At 40.1% G+C, this 19784-nt stretch overlaps 1 protein-coding gene across 1 annotated transcript in view; it reads right to left on the reverse strand.

Annotated features, from left to right (window-relative positions):
• Positions 1–5246: 5246 nt before the first annotated feature.
• Positions 5247–19784, reverse strand: part of LOC121633202 (heparan sulfate glucosamine 3-O-sulfotransferase 5) — an 86611-nt gene continuing 72073 nt past the window's right edge. Inside the window, exons 3-4 of the mRNA XM_041975021.1 lie at positions 7910–8051; positions 5247–6539 (exon numbers count right to left, since the gene is read on the reverse strand). Coding sequence (XP_041830955.1) covers positions 5609–6539; positions 7910–8016 — 1038 coding nt within the window. The 5' untranslated portion in view covers positions 8017–8051 and the 3' untranslated portion in view covers positions 5247–5608. The remainder of the gene's footprint in view (positions 6540–7909; positions 8052–19784) is intronic.

The raw sequence follows: 19784 nt of genomic DNA on the forward strand, positions 1-19784 counted from the left end.
CGTCAGGAGACGGCAAAGGGGGCTGGAAATTCCCAGAGAAACAGCCTTTATTTATTTATTTATAGACAAAAAATTATTACTAAACTTAGCAGAAAAAATAGGTAAATAAGTGTTTGGTGGATTATTTCTTTATTGTAACAATGCTTGTGATAATAAATCTTCTACCATTGGAAAGTTTGGTTATTTCTTATAAATTGTGCCTAATTGTGAGTACGATATGCTGATATTTTAACACACTCAGAGTGACACTATATGAATTAAAAATTCATCCCACCTTGCTCACACTGATGCTCAGGGTTGTTCAAACATAAGCCGAACGTTTTTCGGTTTTCAGATAGGATGAAAACTTGAGGATGACTTGTTCAAAAGGGAAATCCAGATTCCGAATCAGCTTGGACTACGTAATCCAATCCTGATTGTTATCAGGATAAAACTCTCAGTTTGGGCTGTTCAAAATTTTTGAGTAGAATCCAGATAACTTTGATCCACAAAAACAGGATTATCCTGATCCCAACAGAGGGCAGGATACAAGGCGGATTTCAGGAAGAACATGGGTACAACCTAACAGCTGATCAAATAATAGAACTTTTTATTTGGTGCATATGCTTATTTGTATTTTGCACCTGACTTGTTTAACCATTACAGTAATAAAGTGGTTAACATAGGGATATGCTCTTATTAAGCTTTTCAGTGTAGTAAAGCAAGAATAAAATATATCACCTTGTCCCCATGGAAATAAACCCCAAACAAATTCTATAACAAACACACATACAATAATCAATCTTCCTGTCAGTGAGCACTGAATGATCAGAAAAGGACCTGTCAGAAATAAAGTCTGAAGATTGCATCCCTCACTACACATCTCATCCGTCCCAGGGGTTGGTCCTCAACATGGGGCTCAGGTGCGTCATTAACATCGTCACAAAGAGGGACATTGTGCTTTTTAATTAAGATATTCTCAAAATATCCACAATGTAGTTGTTAATGGATTAGTTTTTATTTGTTGTGGCTCCGATGAGAAGTCATAAAATTTACATAGAAGTGGATGTTCATGATTTCCGGTGTGTTGTCACAAAGGAAAAAAGTGACCCCATGCCGGCTCTTCTACCTGTGGTTCTTCACATGGCCAGAAGCCCACATTGATTTACATGCTGGAAATCCGGATTTGGCGACCCTGAAAAAGGGATGCTGGATCAGGGTGATCCAATCCAATGTGTTTTTGAACAACTGGGGTAAAGGTAAGCTGGATTATGTGATCTGCCGTCCTGAAAAAAAATCCAGATACACTACCATTCAAAAGTTTGGGGTCACTTTGCCATTGGATTCAATATATATTCAATAGTGTAGCTTTAATCTGGAATAAATTTTCTGACCAACTGGCCCCAGATGCTGGAGGGTTCAGAAATATTTTGCAAAGCAAATTTGGGTTGATAGTTATGGCAGGATTACATACAAATATGTGGTTGATTTAATGAGATTGGAAATTTACTAAAATGTTTACAAAGAAGCTTTGTCCCACCTGCGGGTCAGCTGACTGTCTGCTCAGGTATGGAGATGACCAGGTATCAGCACTGAGAACAGCCTCACCTCTGCAAGTCAGTTAATAATTTCCACGAGTTGATCTGTGCTTGTCGAGGTTAAACATGAGACAGATTATGTTTTGGGTTTATATGGCAGGTGATTAGTAAAATATAATGACAGAGTTAAACTACTGTAACAGACTGTTACAGTTGATGACATACAAAATATATCTCAGTAATTTTTTTCTTGGAAAAGAATGACAAAATAAAGACAGTGAAGAGAACTTTACCAACCAGGGCTCTCTGACATATGTACATTTGAAGGGCCATATACTCTAAGTTCCATGGTTTAATCATAATAATGGGTTAGATTTATGCAGCACTTCTTCAAGGTTTTCAAAGTGCTTTACAGTGAATCCATTTTTCATTGACTCTTCATCAGACTTAGTGATGGTAAGCTATGTTTGTAGCCACAGCTGTCCCGGGGCAGACTGAGGGAAATGTGGCAGCCAATCAGATCAACGACCTCTCCAACCACCACAACACACCAGCAATGGCGACACTGGAGGCAAGGAGGGGGACGTGTCTGGATCCAAGGACACAGTTTTCTGGGGGGATATGTCTAATCATGTGGGGGGTGTAAAACTTCAGGTGACCTGCATGTGTTCAAAGGACTTTCGAGCTAAAATCTCTTCTTGAGCAATGATCAACAAAGACTTGATTCAGAGATGTTTTCACAATGCAGCTCTGCAGTTAGATCAGCAGAATTCACACGTGGAAGGTATTGCTTGTTTTTATTACTTTCTAATCAAATATACAATAAAATGTATTTAATTGTGTTTCTTATATACAAAATAAAAGTGTGAGACTTTAGAGTTAAACAAGGCTAATTTTAAATGTAGTTTAGAGTCACTGAAACAATGAATATTTAGATAGGAAAATGTATATTTATCCATCATGATGGTTAACCAGTTTGTGTCATTACTGTTTGTTTATTTTCTGCATCACATCTCTCTGTTCCAACTTCACATTCAGTTCAACTTTCAGATTAAGGCCTGGTCCTGGTTTACTCAAAGCCCTGTCCTTGAAACTGTGTTTGTTTGGTATAATGCCCTACCTGAAATAGGTCACGGTCTCCAGGGAACCAGGTTTCAGGAGAACATTGTGTTGTAAAGTTGCAGATCTTACACTCAGCCGCTGCAAAACTTTCCACAAACTTCCTTGATTTTAACTGATAAAGCGCCTTCCACTGAAACCATAAAATTAATTTGTGTTGTGCAGCATACAAACCTGTAAACTCCTTTTCTAGATAAAAGTTATTTAACAGACAAGCTAAAAATTCTTGCCTGCTAATTGCTGGGATCGGCTCCAGCCCCTGTGATCCTGAATTAGACAAAGTGGTATGGAGAATATCTATATTTATGATATATGTGGCAATATCAGTGTATAAATATGAGTAAGTATGTGTGTCTGGTTTGCCGATTTTTTCGTAGATGATTGAATAGGGAAGCTGCTCTTTGTTTTTTGTGAATGTATGTGTGGCGTAGTAGTATGGGGTGATGAGTGGTATTGCCAAGAAATAAAGAGATGAAAGATTAAAGTTATTAATGCTTTATTTAAAATGGTGGGACTTGAAAGTCCGACAACACCACCTAGGGTGTTAGGCCCCAGGAAATAGAAGGACGCAGGCTTGCTCCTGTTGAATAAACAGAGACGTGGGGTGCAAAGTAAATGTTTATTTAATACAAAAGAATGTGTCTAAAGTTGAAATCATACAAATATTAAAACTCTATTCCAGCTAAAAACAATGGCTAAAGCTAAGTAGCTAAACAATAAGACAATAAAACGCCAAACCATGTATAAAGTGGGGATCTCCAATGGCGAGTGCCTAGCCCATCCACCTTATGGCTCCCAGCAGTCTAAAAGAAAAGCACAAGTTAAAACCACAACAAAATAAATCCAACTTAAATCAACTTATACAGAAAAAGAAAACTACTACTAAATATAAACTAAACACAATTCCTACTAACAAAACAAGGGAAACAAACAAAACAAAATAACCAATACACAACAAAGCAGCACAAAACAGCAGCAGGTAACCTGCAAGTAAAAAGCAACAAATCGGTGCAAATCCCAAAAGGTTGCTTTAATAAATATTGCCTGCCACCCTACTCACCACTACTTATTAGAGGCAAAAGCAGACGACAAGCCAGGGGCTCAAAAGGCAGTCACCACCACCAACAGCAATTACAGGGAACAGAGAGAGTAAAGAGGTCAACAGATGCTTTATATGCTGCTGCTCTAATTAAGAAGAGGAGCCAGTTCTTGAGCTAGATGCAGGAAGTCATGTGTTCACCACTACATATGTATTTTCTTTTGCAGATAGGGGTGGGGTTCAATAAGTTTTACTTTTTACTTCTCCCCACTCCTTTTCAAGCGTCAGTGTATGATTCTTATTTCGTATCGCCTGATTTAAGTCAGTTGTGGACTTAACTCTACAGCTACTGCTCTGCATCATATTGGAACACTATCTGCTAGAAATAAAATGAATGAATTAAACTGATATAAAACACGATGTCAATAGAATTCACTCAAAACCAGCTTCCTTTTAAGACTTTAATGTTTGGAATAGAGGATACTGGTTGTTTTAGTTTTCAGTCCAGCTTTGCTGAACAGCTGTTTTCAGCTTATCAACAGTTCCTGATTCTCCTCCTCATGATGTCACCTTGAAGAGAGCAAATGTCCCTAGAACTCCAACATCCACATCCACATCAGTAGTATCTTCACATTGATGACGTCCTCCACGGACGCCGATGGCGTCCTCCACGGATGCTGATGACGTCCTCCATGGACGCCGATGACGTCTTCCACAGACGCTGATGAAAGATTCCACGAACGCTGATGAAAGATTCCACAGACGCTGATGAAAGATTCCACGGACGCTGATGAAAGATATTCCACAGACGCTGATGAAAGATTCCACGGACGCTGATGAGTTCCTCCACAGATGCTGATGACATCCTCCACGGACGCCGATGACGTCTTCCACGGATGCTGATGACGTCTTCCGCGGACTCTGATGAAAGACTCCACCGTCGCCGATGAAAGATTCCACGGACGCTGATAAAAAGATTCCATGGACGCTGATGAGTTCCTCCACGGATGCTGATGAAGTCCTCCACGGACGCTGATGAGGTCCTCTATGGTCGCCAATGACGTCCTCCATGGATGCTGATGAGGTCCTCCACGGACACTGATGACGTCCTCCATGGATGCTGATGTCCTCCAAACCATCACAGCTTTCTGTGATAACAGCCCGGATGATCTTTCTGATCTTATACCGCTGTATAATCCAGTTTCAGGTTCAGGATCTGGTTTAGGGTTTTACTTTGTTGGGTAAAAATGGTTCTTCTGGTCCTCCTGAGATCATATGTCTGTAGTGATGCACCACGGTTTTGTACCGACCTCCGTGGCACATCAGTCCACACTGGGTGGGAGCATGTGCAGGCAACAAGTTACAAATTTTAATCCTTAATGTGTTAAAAACAACACAATAAGTCATCTGATAATGTTTACATGTTGTTTTTATTGAACATTTTTAGCAACACACTATGATACAGGATGAATATTTGCACAGAAACAGACAAATGTTGATCATCATCATATCATCATGATCAGAGAACTTTTTATTAATTTCTGCAGGTTGAGGTTTGCCTGATATGGACATAATCAATCATTTTCTGAAAAACCCCGTCTAAACTTGGGGACTTTATTGAGATTTAATGGAGGACACTTTTTAACAGACAAATTATAGAAGGTTTTAAATGAAGGACTGAACAGAAAACAACTAACACAACAGTCGACTCTGATGTCATGGACTCTGTATTTCACATGCAGTTTAGATCAAGTAAACAACATGATTTTTGTTGTTTTGTTGTTCATCTTAAAGGTGTCTAGTCTTGAATAAGAGCATTGCACTTAAGGCTTATTTTATCATATCTATATATCTATATATATATATAGATATATAGATATATATATACACACACACCTTCAGAAGGAATCTGATTGGAGAAGTTTAAATGTCATCACGGCCAGTCAAATGTTCTACCTGTGATTTGATAAAACTTCTGATTGAATGGATGAAAGAATTTCTGCAGTTTGATCACTACAGATGGGTCGACCTCCGGATGGATCCGACCCTTGCTGCCTGCCAGGCACTTATTAAAGACAATGTTAAATCGTAGACAGTAAAACCCCCGGGTGGCATTGAAGTACAGGTTATACTGGCTGATCCTGGGGGGAAGGTTTAGGAAGTGCTCAACGAGCTGCAGCTCCGGCAACGGGTCCGTTATGAGGCGATCCCCGTCTACAATGTGAAACTGTTCTACTGGAAAGTACTTCAGCCAGCGCTCCAAGTGTTTGGTGTAAATGCTGGTCCTCACGGCTTTATACTTGGTGTTCACCTCACAAGTGCTGGTGTCGATGGCCAAATTCTCAAACTTGTGGTAAGTTTTGTTTTTGCGCTCCTTGCCTTCCAACACTTGGGTATAGTCGGACACAGCTCTGGTGGTGGGCTCTCGGACAATGATCAGCAGCTTGATGGAGGAGTTCATCTTGAAGATGCGTTCAGGGACCTCCTCTGTGATGAAGTAGGCGGGGCTCTTCTCGATGGTGATCTGATGAGGGAAGGAGAAGGGCATTTTCCCCCTGTACCAGTCAATGCCCCGAGCGTAGTTTCTGTCGTTGTCAAAGAAGTGGATCTCCTGCGAGGCTTTGACCACTGCCGGATGCAGGTTGAGCATTTCCAGCAGGGCGCGGGTGCCCCCTTTACGCACCCCGATGATGATGGCTCGAGGCAGCTGTTGGACCAGGTTGTGCAGACGTATTTGCTCTTTGGTGGCATTGCCCTTCCGTAGTTCATGGAGCAGCCCACGCTTAAACTGAAGGTTCCGGAGAGGGATTTGTTCTGGCTCGGGGGATAAATATCTGCTCTCAATCGGGCAAATGGGCTGTAGCCTGAAAGAGAGAAGAAGAAAACCGCATGCTCAGCAGCAGTCTTTTAACCCAACTCCAAGCCTCCAAACCCAGACATGTTGAAATGGGGCTTTGGTTATCAATCTGACACTAATTCCGCGTATCCATGTCACTGTCAAACTTAATGTGGTGCAATGGGTAACGTTTGTTATTCTAGCTAATGAACTAAGAGAAAAGGGACTTATGGTGAGATTTACCTTTTATATTCTAGTGTGGATTGTCAGTTATTAAAATCAGAATGCATTGATGTCTGACAGAGCTGCAGATAAGACTCCCTCAACAGTAACTGTCGCCAGTCCAGACATCCATGCTGGATGGTTTTCATAAGCTGTAAGCTATAATCAACAAAATTATAATGAAAAAAAATGCTTCAAATATCTTATTTTGCATGTAATAAGTCTGTCTATATTATATATTAGTTTCCCCTTTTTAAGTTTAATTACTGAAGTTTTGCATTATATTCAAACTTTTTGAGTTTCACCTGTAATTACTGTGGATTAAAAGATGAAGGAATAAAAACTGAACAGACCCGAATCCTCTATCACTCTTTCTGACTCATCACACCACTGCAGGTATGCTGCTATTTAGGTCTCTAAGTTATAATAGAAATTGTATCATTATTTCTGAGGTCAGTATTCATGAGCATCAGTCCACATGGTTTCTCACTGATCACATCACGCAGTAATTGAAGGTGAAAAAGCCAATTTCCCTTTTTAATTGTGGTTTTCTGTAAATTTACAAGCACCAAGTCAAACTGTAGCGGCAGCTTCACAGATCAGCACAGAAAGCTGATTTACTTTTAGCGTTCGGTTGCTACGAGTTTGTTTTCAGGAGGTCAATTCTCAGCGGAAGAAAACCTGGAGGTTTGTCTGCTCCATACGACACAGTACCTTTAGTTACCTGCAGTATCATGCACACAACACAGAGCATGAGCATATAAGGCAGATTATATGCTCAAGCTCTGAGGCAGAAAAACTTCTGTCTTGGTTAAAAACAGCATCTCATCTACCATGTAGCAAAGTAGCAGACTCAACAAACCGACTGACAAACACAAAATTATTTTTATCATCAATTTGATATTTTAATGCAATTTTCTAATGAACTGCTGTTTTGTCACATTGAGGAAATTTGGCCTTTATTGGGTCCCTGAGGAAGCTTGTTTTTTTTATTTTATTTAAACAGAGAGTATAAATCATCTGCATTAACCAGACCTTAAGTTGTTCAGTTTAACAAAAGTGCAAATGTATCATGGGAAGGTGGACATCTTAAAACAGAGGAGCTGCACTAACTGGAGGACGAGTTACTACGAGTTAATAAAGACAAAAAAAAAAAGGAAAAAGATCATGACTTACCTATCCAAAGTCCCAACTCTGGCTACGAGGTACAGGACACTACCAATAGCGAGGCTGCCCAGAACAAAGAGCTTCTGTCTCAGCAATGCCTGCTGTTTGAAGAGCATGGCCCTCCATCAATCTTTAGGACTGCGTCATCAGCCTGCAGGGACCAGAGCACATAAACCACCGATCACCAGGGAGGACCTAATATTTATTAACACACAAATAAGTCTTACAAGTCTTGGGCCCCAGGTGGTGAGGATAGGGAAGTCAACATTTTCACCACTGATCCTGTAAGGCCGTGGGGTTGTGTGCGCCAAACACAACAACAATGATGGTATCTGCGACCAGCTGTGTTGTGGTGCTGCTCCAGTCAGTCCTGGCTTGTGTACAGCTTTAGCACCAAAATGTACGGCTTTGACAACACAGTGCTGCAGGTGCAAGCAGATATGTCATTATCTGTGCATGCGCTACGTCTTGTTCTAGCTCTGGAGTGTTACTCTAATCATTGTTAGAGCCCAGCTGCAGCAAATAAGGGGAGGCAGGCACAAAACCAATGAAACATGTAAGGAAATGTATGTGAGAACTAGGGCTGGGTGATTAATAGATAAAATCGATAAATTGAATTTTCCATTTCTGGAGATTTATTTTTATGAAAATCTGGATTTTTTTTCCATAGCTAGTTAGCAGCAGACTTAGCCCTCCCTCCACACCAGAACTGTTTGTCTGACAGATTCTCAGTGAAGTGGTCCTTCACTCATGCCTGGGATTTAGCTGTGCATATAACTGCAGTGAGAAATGCTGCTCTCTACGAGATGCAGAAGTCAACTTTAGCCCACAAACCCTAGTTAAGAGAAAACCTTCATCAGGGGAATTATTTCTGCAGTGGATCCTGTATGATAAGGATCCAGATGGAAAGAGATCACGGATGCATCATGTTATTGCATATTTCTTTGTAAGAGTCGTATATATGGTGGAAAAGCTTATATGCTCTATTTTTGCTGGCATTCATCTATATAAACAAATAAGTGTTTTTAATAAGTTTACTTATGTTTTGTAAAAGAAAAAAAATCTATTAAAATCGGAAAATGGATTTGGTTATAAAAAAATCTGAGATTTTATTTTTAGGCCATATCGCCCAGCCCTAGTGAGAACATAAACCAAACAAGAAAATAGAACAGATCGTGCCTCCTGAACAAAAACCCAGGTGATCTCCCAGCCCAAGCCTGGGAGACATCCTGGGTTCAGGCTGAAGCTCTTAAATAGCAGGCAGAACACCCCAGGCCAGGTGTGGCTCGTGCCACCTATCACCAAACGGCACCTGCAACACAAACTCAAGAGGTGGTGGGGCCGTCTCATGTGTGTGTGTGTGTGTGTGTGTGTGTGTGTGTGTGTGTGTGTGTGTGTGTGTGTGTATTAAGGCTGTCAAAGATAATGTGTTAACACATGTGCAGCATGACAAGCTCCATACGTCACTTCTCTGTTTGACATGGAGGCGTCGAGAGGCAACATGGAACAAGATGAGCCGGCCGGCTCCATGGGTGGATTTAAGTATAAAAAAAGAACATTAATGGATCGACACATGATCGACACACCTGTGGACCCACACATTTCCTACATTTGAAAAAAAAAAAAACTTTTCCCGCTGTTTGGCACAAACATGGCTGCTCGAGTGGTCATCTGTGTCTGCGCTGCCTCCTCCTGTTCCGTGAATCATGACGGCTGTCGTGATCAGCTTATCAGTTTTTCTCTTTCTCTTTGTTAATTGCTCAGCTGAGAATAATTAACCGGCACAGATTTACCCCAAAATATTATTTTTTGGATGCGCCAGCAAAACTAGGTAACTTTTATCAGTCTCAGAACCATGTCACTGTCATGTGAAGCTAAAGAATAAAAAATGTTAATAACAGCAGTCTATTTCAGTTAAATATGTTTTTCTTTATTTCATCTACTATACCATTTTGTTTCTAAAGCACTTTAAAAACAACATAACAACTGACCAAGCTTCTGTAAAATAAAATAAAAGAGAAACATATAACTTGTCAGTATAAATGAGGTTTGCAGTGACACAGCTGTAAAATCTAGTAGTCATCAGACAGCCATTAACACATCTGTGAAGATGATCAGGTTCAGATTTCTAGTGAGAGTGAAACAGCAAAATGAAGCGAGGAGACGTCTTCTCTAGATCACTGGTGCTGTGCAGATGTTGGAGACACAAGTCTGATCATTTAGTGGCCATGAATGTGGTTATAGACATTACGAACAGGTTCTGAGCAAGATCTTCTCTAACACAGCAGCTGGCTGGTGGTAGGCAGGGTTTATACTTCAGCTATGCAGGGGCGGGTCTAGAAAAGTTCTGATGGGGGGGCCAGGCAGGAGCACTGACCAGGAAAATGGGGGCACAGATGAGAACTTTTTTTAATGTCTAGATTTTATGAAATATTGAAGTGATTTTTACAACTATAGTGATCATCTAATGTGAAACAGTGAATAAAACTAGTAAAACAAACAGCCAATGATGTGTTTTATCAGCAGGTGTTTACTTTGGAAGATGCTGCTGTGGGACTTTTATCACTGCTGCACAAACACGCACACTTCAGTGATAACAGGAAAAAGCTGTTTTTATCCAGATCATCAGTTTTATCAGACTTTCTTCATTAATGTTGGTCATTTATATGTGTGTGTGTGTGTGTGTGTGTGTCTTCAAACTTGTAATCAGTGAGTCTGCCCCCACCAAGCTGAACTGATTCTGAATGTTAGAAAACTGAATTGGAAGTTGTTTCTTTATTTGTATTATTTAAATTTTTTTACAGTGTTTTTGTGGCTGATCTATCAAAAATGAAACAGAATCATGATCTTAAATGAGCAGAAGAACCTGCTCCACATGTTATTTCTTATGAGATCTTAGATTTATTAAAAACACAACAAAAAGGAGACTTATTATATAAAAGTTAACATCATGGTGCTGCTTTTAATCTCTTCGTCCATGAGAGGGCACCACAACCTTACAAACACTAACACAGAAACATCTCATTGTGATGAAAGGAGATTTTTTTCCATTCCTAATACACTGAGACTGAATTAATCAGATTAAAGTAAAACGGCTCCATAATGACACGATTATCAAAAGGCTAACTTGACTCTCATCCAGCTTCTAAAATGGACCACTATTACCAATGGAGAGGATTCTGCAGAGAGTTTCACAAACACAAAATCTCCTGACTGCTGGAAAACATTTCTCTCAAATGTACCAGAGATGGGTCTAACACAGAGCTAAATTTCCAGATTGGGATTAATAACTGAAAACTATTACTAACCAGCAAGGGAATACTAGGTGCGCTTTCATTACCCCTAGAATTGCGCAAAAGCTAAATATCGCAATAAAAAAACCAGTAATGGAAAAAAACACCTACATTTAAAAAAAAACTCAAATATCGCTAAAAAGTTTTTACAGTGTCATGAGGTGGTTTTTCAGACGTGTCGATATAGAAGTGTATCACAAAAGTGTAATGGAAACACTTTTTTCACATTTACGCTTCACCGGACGTGACGTAGCGGGTCACGTGACCAAATCATTTCAAATAGAGATTGTGCAGTCAGAGTAGACGCAGGAGGAGACGGAAATCTTTTTACAAATAATTAAAGAAATAAATATAATCGTCATCCCTGATAGCAGAAAATGGTGAAATGCAAGAGTTTTATAAGATTTAGAAATCTCTATCCTCCTCAAAGTGGAGTCTCGCAGGACGGGAATTTACGAGAATAACAGCTAATGCGCTAAACACCGTTCAAAGGAAACACCTGCAAATCGCAGCTGCACTTTATTGAAATCTTAGAAATATCGTTTTTATTTAGCAAAATACTGTAATGGAAACGCAGCTACTGACTGGTCTGACCACAATCATTCCCACAGTGAGATGGGGGAAGTTGATGCCGCCTCTGGAACGCTGGACCAGGTCAACGTGTGGATTCTTTTCTGCTCAGTAAAGCCTGAAGTTACTTTGTGACTGTATCGTAGCGCTGATGAAGGCTTCTATGGTAATCCTTCTTCACGGGATTCTATCAGCTGTTGATCAAAGATGGTCCTTGATGCAGGTCCGTCTGATGGATCAGAGATCACCGTGGCCAGCTCAGACTTACTCCCTTGTCCTTTATGCACTGAAATTCCTGTTTATGTTTTTTAATTATGTTTTGCACTGTAAAGGGAGAAATATGGAAATTCTTCCATCATTCCTTTTTTAAACTACTCAATGATTCCCTAAAACATGTGAAGAAAAACTGGAGATCCTCTAAACATCTTTGATCCTCTTTGATGGATACTGCATTTGAACCAAATCCAATCGCCCATTTTAGTCAAATTCAGCATTGCATCCCAGCTGCCATCAGATGAAAAATCACATATAATCTGGACAGGTACCGTTTACCTGCCCTAAACTGCTTCTGTAACAACTTTTCTAGAATGTGTTGCAGGCTTAAATGCAAACATGGTCACCTTCTTCCAAAATCTTCAGATTTCTAAAATAGCACCATTAATAACTTTGTATCTGGGAACCCAATGATACATTTCTAAATGTAAGGCTTAGAAATTGTCAAAATCTTCATAAATAAGGAAGATAGTGGTTTGTTTGAATGAGGTGAATAAAAAAGCAGACAAGCTTAGACAGGGTTTGAGAGAACTGCCTCCACTTTTTCTTCTTTGTTCCTTTCGCTGGTTGCACATCGGCTATACTGCTCAACACTGCCCCCATGGTATCCAGGGGTATTACTGCATTTGCTATGTTGGAGGCAGAAGACAGACGGAGCACCTTAGGTTAATGAAGAGGACAGATGGACAGACATGTTAGAAAGTTAGAAAACACTCCTAACAGAGTCATAAACACACCTACAGCAGCTACATTTTCCAGCATGATCAGTTTTGTTATGTAATAGTTTTCTCTTAAGATCACAGGAGGTACAGTCAACTGTTACCCAAGCTAATTTATAGGCTGTTACGTCCCCGTTTGTCTAGGGGTAAAAGGATGGTAACATAGTGAGTCGGACACTGAAAAAAACAAAATATCGCTAATTTATTTGATAACAAAAATATGCATACAAAACAACATAAAAAGAAAACAACAGGAATGTAACAGGCTACAAACTCAAGCGCATTAACAATGGCAACTGTGCGGGAATGCAGAACTGTGGAACAGCTCCCACTCCATCGAGTCTGTCACCTGCAGGGACAGAGACTACAAAGTACTAATGAACACAAGGCGCTGCACGCTCTTTATGACTCATTTATAAGCAGACGTAGGCCTGAATTACAGGAGCAGCTGTGCTAGGCATTGAGCACAAGAAGGAACCTGCACAGAAATATTAGTTATCATGAAGTTCATGTTCATAAGCTCTGTTTATAAAAAGTTCAGCTCTGGCTGTGTGAGCCTCACAGTTACACAAAAACCTGATACTTCAGAAAAAGTCAGCAGTAAAATAACCCTATGCTTCTGATCGGGAGTAAAACACCTGCCTTCTATAATAACACCTGTGCTCCTGCTGCTCCTGCCTCTTTATCTTGTCATCCATCATGACCTAAATAAACTCGCTGTTTTTCTCCAGGAAGGCTTCCGGGAATGTGGCAAACACCAGAAGAGGAAAACAAAGTGCTGACAAGCTTTAAATCAACTGCTGAGATCAGTCTGGTGTAACCTGCTGGGGTTATATCAGACGTTAGAAAACACAACACAACCCTCACAGACCCAAATACTAAAATCTCCTGGACATTTTCCACATTAGCTTCACTGAGAGCACAAACATCCACAAGTTCATTTCCTTTGACACAAAGACAGAAAATGCAATTCACTGGAGTGAAAGTCTTTTAAAATATATACATATATATAATATATAATTTCCTGATGATGAACTTTGTCGAAGATACACTGATGAAATAATCTGAGGAAACAATTAATCTAATTTTATTGTCGGTATATCTGCTTCTTCTCTGTCACATGACCACTGCAGTGTCCTAGAAAAACACAGTAAAACCCCTACAGCTGGCCCAGAACACAACATCATGTCTGGTGTTAATCAGCCAAGAATGTCACATTACTACATCACTCACTAAAGTCCCCAGGCTGCCCACGGCTGCCTGAGTTAAATTCAGAGACTTCAGGGAGCTGCAGCAGCCATACAGGGTTCTGCTCCCTCTGGTTCTGTCAATCTCAGTCCACTCTGTTCTTATTTTAGGTCCCAGGATGAGATTAGAACTTCATGAACGTCTGAAGACAGGTACGTCTCTAGGATTTTAGCCCTCAGGAGAAGACATTCATAGTTGCTCCTATCAGCCAGCAGTGAATTCAGGTAAACAAAACGTTAAAAGCAACGACGGAGTGCAGTTGTTGCGATGAGCTCTAGTTACTGTAATGTCACAAACCTGTGTGGGACATGAGGAGTTACCATGACGACATGCTCCAGCTGAGTTCTTTCTATGCAGTTTTGTCCGTAGCAGTTCGTGTGCATGTAAACTATGACTTGTCTGCGTAGAAGCCTTTTTCAACACAAAATTATTACATTTGTGCAAAGTAATAATGTTTGTGCATTTTCGTAATTTGTGAATGTGTAGATGTTTTTGTAATTTCTAGATATTTGTGTGTGCATTTGAACACACATGTGTTCAATCAATGAATTAATGATTTTTTAAGCAGGCTAATTAACACTTTAGGGTTGGTCCAGAGCCACTAAAAGAGGCCTAACGACACCCATGTCTAATTACTGTTTAATGACTAAACATGAAAGGCACCACAATGATGAATATTTACATTTTTGCCATGGTCTGTGGGTTTTGGTTGTGTTTTGTTGTTCTGAGTCCATCGTGTATTCTGTTTGTTTGACTTCCTGTTTTCTGGTTCTTAGTTGTTGCACCTGCTTCTCACATGTGGTTAATTCCTCAGTTTTTGTGCTCCAGGTTTACCTTTGTTCATTTCCACTTCACTTCACTTTATTTTATTTTATTTTATTTTATTTTAAATGCAGTTTGTCAGGCTTTCTAGTTATTCTCACTACTTCTTGTTTAGTTCATGTATTCCCTGCTGTGTCTATTGCTTTATGAAAAATTATTACTCTTGCTCCTTTTGATTCCTGCATGTGAGTCCCATTTCCTTCCCTTATCATAGGGGTCATGAAAGAATTTTTTCTTTCTATATTCATAATGGACAATCATACCTCAGGGAGACATCATCTAGCTATGGAATTACTCTGGAAGGTTTTACCTTTGCTTCCAGTATTACAGTGAGGGAGTGATTCTGGAAAAGGATCTGTCCTCGGACTCACATATAAACCAGGTTCCCCCTACATAACATTCATAGAATGAGAAGCATCCTGTCTCAGAGTGATGCAGGAAAACTAGTCCATAGATTTGCTCCATCCAGATTGGAAGAGACGAGATTTCTCCAGTTTTACCCTCTCTTTATCGGCTTCCCGTTTAATCCAGAATATAATTTAAAACTGTTTTCCTCACATATAAAGTTATTAGTGACCAAGATCCACTGGATCTGAAAGATCTCAGAGTTCCAGATTTTCTCATCAGAGCTTCACTCTCAGATTGATCGGGTTTATTGGTGGTTCCTAGAAGTTCTAACAGTAGAATGGGAGGCAAAACCTCCAGTTATCGGACCCTCTTGCAGCTCCAGTTTGGCTTCAAACTTACCTTCCTGATAAATCTTATGTCTAACATACATTTTGCATAATGCATGTACATTTTTTGCCACGAAGGTCACCAGAGGGGGACACCACATACAAATACTATGTTAATCAAATCAATTTATTTGCTAATAACCGACATGTCCAAGACTAATCACCAGTAAAATGGCATTTTAAGGGTTAAATTCCTAAAACTATTATTGAATGTTTGATAGATTTGAGCAGGTCTGAAGTTGTTGAGGTGATTCATGAAAACACTGAAAAATGATTAATGATTTTATAGCAGTTTGTTGTGTATGGACATAAAACAAAACTGACCACAAAGGTCACCAGACAGAGGTAAATTTGATGAGGACAAAGAAAACCAAGCATGACGATAACTGTTAGCTGTAGATTTATCTTGTCTTGTAGAACGACGAGGGATGGTGTGTGTAATTAAAGCACTGTTTACAGGCACCACAACAAGTATAATTAGTTTCTGAATATAGCGGAACAGAACATGCAAGCTTATTTATGTTAATAAACATGAAAACGTGTCCAGTTATTCAGACACTGCTGGGCTTGGCTAACAATGTGCACTGAGATCACTGAGAGATGCGCCACTGCAGCTTAGTTCTGTGGAGATTCTCTTCTACGATGTTCAGTCATTGTGTCACTGAAAGAACTGCTGTTGCAGGAAAAACACTAATCCCTTTGGATTACCTGTCTAACACATCAGCTGGAAGCTGTGGAGCAGAGGGTCTGGTAGGGACTGGTGCCATGCTGTGCCAAGATCCATCAGATCAATGCCATTTTCTACACCTCACATAACTCACTGAGACTCCTGTTTCAGTGGGCTGTCACTGTTATACTGGTTACACAAAATATTCTAACAGATTCAAACAGATGGGGGGGCACGTTGGAAACCGGACAAACTACGAATATTCACACGTTCAAGGCAAAAAAAAAAAAAAAAACATTAGCTTCATCTTTTCATTCCTGTATTCACTTATTCTATGCATTTGTTCTGCATCTATCTATCGATCTATCTATATATTAGGGCTGTCAAATTATACATTTTTAATTAGATTAGTCACATTAAACATAAATTAATCAATCTGCCCATTTTACTGTATTACATCAACATGAAGAGCAAGCCAAATATTTTATGTTTTCTGACCTTTATGTGAGTTTTTTCTTCAATTTTTTACATTGGATGATCACATTAGTTGTAAAAAATCAGTTCAATATTACCTAAAATCAAGACCTTAAAAAGTATTTATTTCATTTGTGCTCCCCTTTTTCCGGTCAGTAACCCTGCCTGGCCCCCCATTAAAACCGCTCTAGACCCGCCCCTGCATAGCTGAAGTATAAATTCATCTATCTTCATAGATGTGTGTTTGGCTGCCTGATGACTAGTAGATTTTACTGCTTCACTAGTAAAACTTATAAAAAAAGTTATATGAAATAATGACAATGTCTAACAGAAACAGGCTGCTGATATTAGCATGTTTTAATCTTCAGCTTCACGTGACAGTGACACGGATCTGATTTACATGAGACTGATAATGTTGCCAACTTTAGCAAGCACGTCCCAAAACTTTGAGGTGTCGGAGATGACAGAACAGTGAAAAAGTTGTGAAAAACTACTGAAAAATGTATTGATTTATTTTCATAATGCGTGAAAAGTATATATATATATATATATATATATATATATATATATATATATATATATATATATATATATATATATATGTGTCTGTTTTTTTTATCGGGAGGTCCGTAAAGTCAAATGATTTGCAGCAATAACTTCGATGAATTTCTGGTGGTAATCAATCTGTGTCCCTAAATGAATCCTAACTTGTTGCCTACAGACAGCTGCTGCTGATATCACTGTGGGTTAGTTCAGGTTCTGCTCATCTCTCCTCTAAGAAGCTGCTGCTCTTCACTTCATTTTCGTATTGTTTTTATCTCTCCTCTTTCTCCAGACTTCACTTTCTTTTGGAAAGCTCTGTGTGTGGGTACAGGTGGGGACTAAACCAGTTTAAACCTAAATTCATTCTCTCTGCACCTTCGTTCAATATGGAACTGAAAAGACTCTTAATTTCAGGATTTTCAAGGGCCCTCACCCTGCATTGGGCCCTGGGTAAATGGTACCCAGTCTGATGCCACTGGCTGCTGGGATATACTCCAGCTATCTCAAAAGCCAGCACTGGAATAAGCAACATAGAAAATGGGTGGATGAAGAGTAGACTTTTCAATGGTATGAGAAAATAATATCTAATATTAGAATCATAATAATTATAATGATAATGAGAGATAATAATATGTATGTACAGTTTGTAAATTCTGTAGTAAGATGACATCTTTTACCTTTTAAATATGATTTTAATGAATCATAATGTTATATTTTGTTTGTATTTATTAACCTTTATCTGTTATTGTAAAGTTTAACTGTATTTCTAAAACAGTGTGAAACACTTTGCGTTGCAGTAGAGCTTAAAAGCTGCTCTACATATGAAGAAACTACTTACTTACTCAGGCTAAAGCAGAATTATGTTTCCTCATCTAAATTATTCCATCAAGCTGCTGTTTTTCATGAATCTAGAGTTATTCCACATTTCTGTGAGATGAAGCCTTGAACATCCTGAAAGGAAGCAGTTACCCGGCTGAAGACGACCGCGTGTCAGATTTAATCCGTTACAAACCGTTTCCAGCAGGTCTGTTTTCATCCTGGTTGTGTTTCATGTCACATCTTCCCTTTACACCACGATAACTAACAGGATCAAGAAAGAATGGCTGTTTTTATCCTCTCAGTTCAGTTTGCTAATGGGATTTATTAGAGGGCAAATGAAACGTGAGTGTGTGTGATTGTGTGTGTGTGTGTGTTATGAGAGGGGCTTTGGGCTCCCTGCACCTCTGGGCCAATTCAGAAACACATCAGGTATAAACACCTGCAGGAAGTGAGGTCTGTGTGTCTGCTGCTGTTAAACATGCACCACCCGGAGGAGCCTAGCAGCCATCCAGCTCTGAGGGGAGCTGCAGGAGCCTGGATGTGGCCCTCAGAGAGGTGGAGCTGCGGGAACCTTCAGGCCTGCCACTTCTGCGCTCAGTTCCCAGGACTCTCTGCACCACCCTCACATGATGCCTAGCTGCTTCTCCCTTCCAGGCAGGGAGTCAGAACCGGTCGGAGACGTCTCAAACATTCTGCAGCCAGCGAGAAATACCCTCGTCTTCCTCACCACAAATCTAACTACTATACTCAACCTAAAAACAAACTGCAAACTCGCCTCAAAATAATGAGGCTTTATTAAGTTCAGTGTCTGAGTCTAATTAACCAGAATCATGTGAGTTAGTTGAAGTTAAAAGAACCTGATGAATCTGAGTTTGATGTATTATTAGTTTTTAAATCACTGGTTTGGTCCCTTCTGGTTTTTAGAGATGGTTTATAAATAAAGTTGACTGACATCCTGCCTGAATTATCCGCTCTGACTCGGTTTCCAAGCACAAAAAATAGAACAGCTGCTTATTGTTGGGGAAGCTTCAGAAAAGCTTCAGAAAAGCTGCGATGTGCCTGGAGGAAGCACTAGACTAGATGACTGTCTAGATGTGACCAGCCGTTAAGCTGCAGAACAGCAACACTTCCACCTTCGCTGGAACAGAGGGGTAGGGCACATCCAGGAACCATGCTCGTCCAGGATGTTTGCAGGGTTCAACAGCCTTTGTGAACATCATGGGGATGACAGAAGATGAGGCCTGGAGGTGGATGTAGGTGTAGGAGAGAGATAATTAGGCAGTAAACCTTTTAACTGTTTCCAACCATGAAGCCTTGTGTGATTCCCTCTGCTCTGCTCTCTATAAACCCACCAGCGTGTGTGTTAAAAATTTCATCTGCCTTCTTCAGCAGATTCCCATAATCCCCACTCACACGGTTATGGCATCTGGTTACCGTTACGGCATTGCCACGTAGGTCCGCGGAGGCTCGATGCGCTCCTTTTCCAGATCTGACATAGACCCCTGCTTTCAGCGCTGTTACGCTCCCTTGTGATTGGTCGGTTTGTGATTCCGTGCTTCCGGATTTCTGGAGTTATGGCTGAAGTGTGGTTACTGTGAAAGAGAAACTGCAACACAACGGCGTAACCCTGCACTCGAGTGCTAGAGCACATTTTACTGCCATCCAGCGTAGCAGGACCCAGCCATCATGACGTGCTAGTCCTCTCTACAATCAGTAGCGATA

Source organism: Melanotaenia boesemani, chromosome 22 (assembly GCF_017639745.1).
Source record: "Melanotaenia boesemani isolate fMelBoe1 chromosome 22, fMelBoe1.pri, whole genome shotgun sequence".
Lineage (NCBI taxonomy): Eukaryota > Metazoa > Chordata > Actinopteri > Atheriniformes > Melanotaeniidae > Melanotaenia > Melanotaenia boesemani.